A 9,104-nucleotide genomic window follows, 5' to 3' on the forward strand; every position below is an offset into this window, starting at 1 on the left:
CCCGGTGCCGCTTGGTTGCACAGAGATGGTGCAGACGCTGGTCTCCACCAGCATCTTTGCAAAAATAGTGGTTCCAGCTTTTACCCCTTGTGTGCCAAGAACTCAGAGGAGGCACGAAGCTGAGGCAGTGCAGGGCTCGGGGGAAGGAGGGGCCGGGATGTCAGGCCCATGGGGCAGACCTGATGCTGGGCTCACCCCCCACCCCAAGTCAGGCCTCCTGCGACACCTCCTTTCCCTTATCCATGGAGTTCCACTTGCAGCTGAGCTACCCACGGAGGAAACTCTCCAACCTGAGCTCGCCCCGATCCCTCCTTCCTCTGCTCAGTGCCCGTGTCCTGGGGCTTCCCACTGGGTTCCCTTGGGTCCCGCCATATCCGCACCCTCCACCCCTTCCTCCTCCTTTCCTAGGGTCGCCCTTCTCCAAGTCACCAAATTTGGCCTCTTCCAGGAATACAACGCTTGGTCCCGGGTGAGGTTTACTTGGTCACCTCTGTAGTCCTTTGTTTCTCAATGTTTATTTTTGAGAGAGACAGAGTGTGAGTGGGGGAGGGGCAGAGAGAGAAGGAGACACAGAATCTAAAGCAGGCTCCAGGCTCTGAGCTGTCAGCACAGAGCCCGACGCAGGGCTCGAACCCACGAACCGCGAGATCATGACCTGAGTTGAAGTCAGACGCTCAACCGACTGAGCCCCCAGGCGCCCCACCTCTGTGGTTCTTTAAAGACGAGGTCGGGAGCGGTCTGCTCTCTGCCTTGTACGGGTGTAGACATGCATACACAGAATGGCCCCCGGGGTCCATGTCAGTGGCACTGTCAGGGCTGGACCTCGAGACTCGTGGGTTCGCTCTGAGACCATTGACGCCCAAGGTCGATGATGCCTGTGTCACCAGCCCCCCTGCCCTGTCCCCCCTGCCCACAGGACCGACCCTCCCGGGACACCTGCGCTCTACTCCAGCAGCGCGGGTGACCTTGGGCAAGGCCTTCCGTGTCCGTCGGGCAGGTGTTTCTCCAGGGCCCACTCTGGGCTGGGCCTCCCAGAGCCTCCAGTGAACGAGGGACTGGAGGGACTTGAGGCTGACGAGAGACTCCCTTAGTGACTGGCGGTGCCCCTCAGGCCCCGTTCCTCGCAGCACAAAGAGCCAGGAGACCCCCCCTGCGAGGTTCACTAAGTATTTAACCACATACTTCAGTTTGATGGGTTATAATGTCCTTGTCAGGAAAAGAAGTTTAGACTGGAGGGTGACCTTCCCAGTCTCGTTAGCCGGGAAGCCCCTTTTCAGGTGAAATCCTCTTCCGATGGTAAATGATAGTTAACCTTTATTCCAGCTCTGACCATCCCAGCCACCCTTCTGAACCCCCTCGTGTAGGAATTCGTAGTGCCCTGTGCTACGGTGGTGCCCCCTTTACAGATGAGGACCCTGAGCCTGGACACCTACCACGTGCCCAACACGGATGAAGCAGGTAAAGGCGGAGCAGTGGGGGGAAGGGAGGGGGCCAGGCGCCCTCCCCGTCACCTTCTCCCACTCACCATGCATTTCTGAAAGGACGTCTGCAGAGGTCAAGGGCTTCAATGAGCAAGTTCAAAAACCAGTGGGTGACAGGACACCTGGGTGGCTCAGTCAGTTAAGCACCCGAATTTGGCTCAGGTCAAGATCTCAAGGTTCGCGAGTTTGAGCCCCGCGTCAGGCTCTGTGCTGACGGCTCGGAGCCTGGAACTTGCTTCAGATTCTGTGTCTCCCTTGCTCTCTGCCCCTCCCCTGCTCATGTTCTGTCTCTCTGTCTCTCTCTCTCTCAAAAATAAATAGATACTGGGGCGCCTGGGTGGCTTAGTCGGTTAAGCGTCCGACTTTCGCTTAGGTCATGATCTCGCGGTTCGTGGGTTCGAGCCCCGCGTCGGGCTCTGTGCTGACTGCCAGCTCAGAGCCTGGAGCCTGTTTCAGTCTGTGTCTCCCTGTCTCTCTGACCCTCCCCTGCTCACGCTGTCTCTCTCTTTCCTAGAAATAAATAAAAAATATTTAAAAAATTTTTTTTAATTTTTAAAAAAATAAAGATACTAAAGAAAAAAAAAAAAAAAACACTGGTGAATGACCTTCAAAGGTAGTTCTGCACTTCACTAAACCACTTTGCTTCCTTCAGATCACCTCCCGGGTATGGAGCCCACTCCCAGACACCCCTGCTTTCTCCACCCGTCACGTGTCCCCGGCAGGCACCCATGTGCTCACGTGGCCACTTGGGCCCCCTGCAAACACAGGCACGCACACCGTCTTTCTGTACTGATGAAAGGTTTTCATCATGACCATGAACTTCAAAGGCTTGGATCTGGAACAGACGCTCTTCCTGCCTCTTAGTGAGTTCCAGGCCCCTCAGGGATGCGCGGCTTGTTCTCTTGAAGGTAATTACCACACCCCTGTGCTTAAACCCGCTTAGCCAGTGATCGGACGTAGCTGGGTATCACAAGATTTGTTGAGTGTAGTTCTAGCCCCTCCGTAATATTACCTCATTCAGTGTTTCCTGTTGGCCATCGGTTTTTTCAAAACATCAAATATCAAAAAAATAAAAACAACAACAAACATCAAATATCAGGCTTGACGGCTGGTGAGTCACACAAAGGAGCCCTTCCAGAACCAACACGCTTTCCTCTTGCTCCCGCTCTCCACCCTGCCTTCCCCAAGGCCAGCCCAGGACCCCTTTACCTGCCCCAAGTTCGGGGGGGGGGGGATGGGAAGAGCAACCAGTGAGCTCAGTGAGTTATCTGGAGAAAGTCACCAATCCTGGCGGGCGTTGTAAAAAAAAAAAAAAAAAAATATCATTCTTTTCCCAGGAAAACAGGAAGTTCAAGAAGAGATTTTAACTTGTTTGCTTTTATTGTGGGATTTGGGACTAATGCGCCTTTATTTGGGATGATCATTTAATACTGAATTAATCAAAGTGGCTGTCAGTATACAGGCTGCTTTGTGTCCCACATGCCACGTCTTCGCAAATGCACTGAGTGAGACGTTCTCAAAGACCTGGCAGCCAAGGTGAGCTGCTACGAGCCTGACCGTATTGCCCAGGTGGCCTGGGCGGAGGGCGGGTGCCCGTGGAGGCTGACCTCGGACCAGCCGCCTGGGAAAAGCAGTGGGAGTGGACATGAGGACCCACTGACCCAAGGGGATCCAGGCAACTCTCAAAACAGTCCAATTGTTTGTTTCCTCCGCACTCAGTGGACTTCATTCTGCAGGGGAGGCTTTAAATCATAAAACTGAGCCACTCCCGCACTTTATGACCCAGCGGGAGGCCATGCGCTATGCCCCGCGAGCTCTGGGGAAGGCGTTCTCACATCATGTACCGGCTTCCTAAACATGATGTCACTCGTTATCAGTGATCAGATTTCTCAACGAGGCAACTCACAGCTCTGATCTAGAACAGCCGTCTCCTCCCTGAACTCAAACTCCAGCCAGCCTAGCCCAGCAGAGCCCTGGAGGCATCTGGATGATTCATGCAAAGACTGACCAAAAGTCGTTCCAAGAGCTGGGTCATGCCCTGAATCTGGAAGCCCTCCAGTGTGTCCTATATTGTTATGGCCACGCAAACACATTAAGACAAGGTGTTTATATACATACTGGCAGGCTGCGGGTAGATGAGCAAGTGTTTGGGCTGTTGAGTGGCTTAATCAAGAGAGAGAGAACTCTCATGGCCACACTCAACCACACCCATTCTCAAAGGGCACAGAGGTGTGACTGGTGGCTGAGACTGGGGAATCCTAATCTACATCTTCACAGCAGCCAGCAAGAGATGCATATTCATGAATTCTTCTTAACAAAATCTCTTACAGCATCATTCAGAGAGGAGAGAAATACCATGGGTCATCTACTCATCGAGAAAGTCGCTGCAGCACGCAGTCCCTTTAATGTGTGTCTCTTGGGGTCTTCATCAACACTGTACTCTGTAAGGTCCACACTGTCCCTGCCAAGCTCCCAGCGTCATCAGCACCTCTTACCTCCAGCCCAGGGAGTCCCACGCTCAGTTCAGACTCAGTTCTCAACACTCCATCGTTGTGGCCCTCCAAGTGTGTTCCAAGGACTCATGTAGGGGGAGGGTGTCCCCAATACCCTTTCAGAGGGTCTGGGAGGTCAAAACTATTACCCTAACAATACCAAGACATTATCTGCCCTTTTCACTGTGTCAACATCTTGCACTGGGGCCAAAGCAATGGTGGGTAAAATCACTAGCCCTTGAGCATGAATCAAGGATCCTGTACTGGAAACCATCATATGCTTCACTGAACTGAAAAAACAAGAAGCCAGTTTCACTTAAGAGTGTTCTTGGAGAAGTAGGGAGATTATTATTTTATTAAATCTCAATCCTCGTATGCACATCTTTAATATGCCGCTGAACGTTGACACACAGCGGTTGCTGTAAGGAAGGCGCCCTTGTGAGCCCATGACTGACGGAGCTTTGGTCGTGGGCCACCATCTTTCTTAGAAAGAACAGCTGATACGTCTGGTTGCTCCAGACTTGGTGTTTGGCCGACATTTTTTTCAAAAATGGATGAAGTGAGGGGCGCCTGGGTGGCTTAGTCGGTTAAGCGTCCGACTTTCGCTTAGGTCATGATCTTGCGGTTCGTGGGTTCGTGCCCCGCGTCGGGCTCTGTGCTGACAGCCAGCTCAGAGCCTGGAGCCTGTTTCAGAGTCTGTGATTCCCTCTCTCTCTGACCCTCCCCTGCTCACGCTGTCTCTCTCTCTCTCTCTCTCTCCTAGAAATAAATAAAAACATTAAAAAAAAAATGGATGAGGTGAGCCTGTCACTTTAAGGAAAACCATCAATAGTCTTTGCTATCAATGATAAAATTTGAGCTTTCAAATAAAAATTAGAATTTTGGAAATCCCCTGCCTGTCACTGTGAGCTTGGGACTTTCTGATACTTTCCTAGTAGGATTGCTGGTGATATTAATGAATGTGATTTAAAAAATTTTTTTAATGATTATTTGTACTTGAGAAAGAGAGAAAGGGCATGAGTTGGGGAGGGACCAGGAGAGAGGGAGACAGATTAAGAAGCAGGCTCCAGGCCCTGAGCTGTCAGCACAGAGCCCAATGGAGAGCTCTAACTCATGAGCAGTGAGATCATGACCTGAGCTGAAGTCAGACACTTAACTGACGCCCAGGTGTCCCATGAATGTGATTTTTACAATTATACCTGCAATGGTTCAACCTTCAGAAGATCCACAGAACTCGGTAACCCAATATTGTCCAAATGACCAAAGCAGAGCATGACACAGTCACAGAGCACGAGAGTGACCAATGGATTTTAATGACAGTACAAGAAAGATCATTGACATGATTTCAGATTCCACACTGCAGCTAACCTTTGAGAAACCACCACTCATCACATTTTGATATGGTACCAAGAAAAATACCCACCAATACCCGAAAGAGTAAAACCCCTCTCTCTGTCTCCTGCTGTGTGTCCACTTGAAGCGGGCTTAGCCCCTACTTCAAGTCACAACATCCTCTCCCCGCCCAGTGCAGCAGGGGACAGATGTGGTTCCATGGAACCAGACGTACAAAGAGATTTGCGAAACTATTTTTATTAGATGCCCGTCTTCTCTTTATTTTTTGTTTTAGAAATATAATTTTCATAAAACCACAGTATATCTGTTAATATGTGATTTCTATTTTTTTAAGTTACAAATAAATATAGGAAAATAGAGTTAGATACTTAAATTTTTTTCCTGTTGTAATTTCAAATGCAGTACATATTGGTTGATTTACCCCACATACAGAAAGGAGTCCTCGATAATTTTAAATGTGTAGATGGGTCCAAGGATGCAAAATGTATTCTTAGGGAAGGCTGCAGGGAGAAGACTGCAGAAAGCTATGAAATTAGAGCGAGTTTCCCCACCGGTGAGTTTGCCACAGCTTAGCCCATCCCAGCACTATCCTTTGTGAGTCACGAGTACCTTTGTTTAAAATCCTTGCTGAGCTCTCTTTCAATGTGCCTTTTGGAAGAAGACGCTTAGGGCGAGGGCTGGATGTTGGAGCCACAATGCCATGATCCAGAAACCTGCAGACGCCCATCAGCCACTTACCTTCTTGCGGGTGAAGTAGGCAGGAAGCAGGAATGTATGTGCCCATCACGGGGACTGTCCCACGACACTGGCCCTTGCTTCTCCAGGACACCGTGTCACTTCCATGCTTGTGTCCTGTGGTTCTTCAGCCTCCTGCTGCTGCCCTCATATTATCTCAGGACTACATCCCTCTGGGGGTAAGATTTCAGCTTCCAAATCTGGGAAGACACATTCAGACCATAGCATCCAATTCATCAATCCTTTCTTTCATGGATCACGCCTTGGACGTCCTACGTAAACCCAACCCAGACCCAAACTGGATGAGCTGGTTGTCATGGCCAAGCCCAAGGTCACTCAGACTTTCTATGTCACCATCTGGGAGTTTTACAGTTCTGCATTTTCCATTTGGGTCTATGATCCGTTTTGGGTCACTGTTTGGGAAGGGGATAAGGTCTGTGTCCAGATTCGCTTTTTTTGCACATGGCTGCCCGGCTGTTCCAGCACCGTTTGTTGAAAAGACTGCCTTTTCTCCCTTGTATTCCTTTTGCTCCTTTGTCAGACTGGTCGACTGTGTTGTGCGAGTCTATTTCCGGGCCCTCTGTTCTGTTCCATTAATCTATGTGTCCACTCTTTGGCAGTCGCACGCCATCTTTTTTTTTTTTTAATATTTTAATTTCTTTCTAGGAGAGAGAGAGAGACAGCGTGAGCAGGGGAGGGTCAGAGAGAGAGGGAGTCACAGACTGAAACAGGCTCCGGGCCCTGAGCTGGCAGTCAGCACAGAGCCCGACGCGGGGCTCAAACCCACGAACCGCGAGATCATGACCGAAGTGAAAGTCGGACGCTTAACCGACTAAGCCACCCAGGCGCCCCAGTCGCACGCCATCTTGATGACTGTGGCTTCACGGTAAGGCTGGTGCTGTCCGTCTGCCTTTGCTCTTCTCCGCAGTATCATGGCGGTTCTTGGGGGTCTCTCTCACTTTGGATTTTCGTGGATTCCCACAGGCAGTGGGGCGTCTTCTCGCCAAGTGGGTGGTCATCGCCCCAGGCTTCCTGGGGGCTGGGAGCGGGAGTGTGCGCTCGGTGAGCCGCCCACTTCACGTTCTTGAAACCATTTCCTCTGAAAAATACCCCCTTTCTCCTGCTCTGCTTCCCACAAAATCCAGGTCCAGACTTTCAGACACGCCTCTGCACGTCTTCCCGTCAGTCAGAGAATCTCCCCCACCGCATCTGAGGAGGCTTCTGTGTGCCTTTCCTCGTGTCCTTCTGTCCCCTCATCCATCAGGCTGCAGCCACGCTGGCCACCTTTCTGTCCCTTAGCCGAGCCACGCCCTCTCCCCACCCACCCCGTGGGCTTTGAGCCCGGCTGGGGAGCGCCTTCTCCCCTTCAGTCACCCTCAAGTGCCACCGCTGAGAGCAGCCCTCCCTGACCATCGCTGTGGAAGTGACCTGCCCTGCTCTCCCCGCCAGCACGCCTTTGCCTTCTTGCATGGCGCCTGTCACAGCATCCGGGTATCTCCTGGCTGGGTTTACTGGCTAGCCAGCCATCTGCGGGAGGGAATCCAAAGTCCGGAGGCCTGGGAGTTGCCTGTCTTGTCCCCGGCTCTATTCCCAGCTTCTAGAACAGTACTTGCACACAGTAGGCCCTCAATACATATCAAGGAGCAAACGAGTCGGAGGAAATCCTTCTCCACTCATGTTCCTTCTGAAGATGAGAAGACAAGGTGCTTCCACCCAAAGGAAAAAGCCTTTGTTCGTTCTCTGGAAACCCTCCTGGGATCTCAGGGCTTTCGGGCTTCGGGACCTCAGACAAGGAAAGGGCGTTCCCTGCAGGCAAAGGCAGCCTCTGCCTTCATCCCGCCCAGAACGTCCCCAGAAGGGAAGCCGCTTGTTTCACCGAGTGACGGTCTGGCGACGGGAGAGGAGGAGGGGACAGGGTGTCCCCCTGGAGGGTTTCCGACAGCTGTTAGCCGGGTGGGTGGGAGCAGTGCGCGCACGCACACACACCACACACACGCGCGCGCGCGCACACACACACACACACACACACCTGGAGGCACTGGCATCAGCCCAACCCTCCGCCGGCCCGTTCCTGGACCGGACTCCTGTCCCGACAGCGCCCGGCCCGGGGCAGCCGCAGGGCGGGGAGTCTGAGCGCCAGCGGAGCCCTGCTCCTTCTTAAGCGTCCGCCAGTCAAGCCCAGGCCAGACAGCTAGCCAGCCGGCGCCCCTCGCGCGGCCACCTGTCCCCCGAGCCCGGCGGCTGCCACCGCACCCCTCCATGGCCGACCAGCTGACGGAGGAGCAGGTGGCCGAGTTCAGGGAGGCCTTCTGCCTGTTCGACAAGGACGGGGACGGCGCCATCACCACCCAGGAGCTGGGCACCGTCATGCGGTCCCTGGGCCAGAACCCCACGGAGGCCGAGCTGCGCGACATGGTGGGCGAGATCGACCGCGACGGGAACGGCTCCGTGGACTTCCCCGAGTTCCTGGGCATGATGGCCCGGCAGCTGAGGGGCAGGGACAGCGAGGAGCAGATCCGGGAGGCCTTCCGCGTGTTCGACAGGGACGGCAACGGCCTGGTGAGCGCCTCCGAGCTGCGGCACGTGATGACCAGGCTGGGGGAGAAGCTGAGCGACGACGAGGTGGACGAGATGATCCGGGCCGCCGACGGGGACGGGGACGGCCAGGTCAACTACGAGGAGTTCGTGCACATGCTGGTGTCCAAGTGAGGGGCCGCCCCGGCCCGACTGAGGCCTCTGCCTCCGCTCTGGCGGGAACCTCGGCCGGGCCTTGCTCCCTGCATCCCTCCGGCCCGTCTGGGCTTGCTGCTTCCCCGCCCGGGTGACCCCACCCCCCTTCCTGCACCCCACTTTGTCCCCTTCTTTCCTGCCGACCCCCAGCCTGTTCTCAGCCGGAATGACACGGGCCACCCCTGGACCCAGCAAACACCAGATGCCTCTGCCACTGACGTCACTCTGCGCTGATGGGGACCTGGGGAGGGCTCAGCGTGGCATCACAGAGCCCTCTTGGCTGGGACCCTGGAGGGCACTCAGCACTGGGGCC

The 9,104-nt window shown here is 53.8% G+C and overlaps 1 protein-coding gene across 1 annotated transcript; it reads left to right on the forward strand.

Moving 5' to 3' along the window:
• Nucleotides 1-8,320: 8,320 nt before the first annotated feature.
• LOC120237195 (calmodulin-like protein 3) lies at nucleotides 8,321-8,770 on the forward strand. The gene has a single exon (XM_039240375.1). The coding sequence runs from the start codon at nucleotides 8,321-8,323 to the stop codon at nucleotides 8,768-8,770; it is 450 nt and encodes a 149-aa protein (XP_039096306.1).
• The last annotated feature ends 334 nt before the right edge of the window (nucleotides 8,771-9,104 follow it).

Source organism: Hyaena hyaena, unplaced genomic scaffold (genome assembly GCF_003009895.1).
Source record: "Hyaena hyaena isolate Hyena2069 unplaced genomic scaffold, ASM300989v1 scaffold_174, whole genome shotgun sequence".
Lineage (NCBI taxonomy): Eukaryota > Metazoa > Chordata > Mammalia > Carnivora > Hyaenidae > Hyaena > Hyaena hyaena.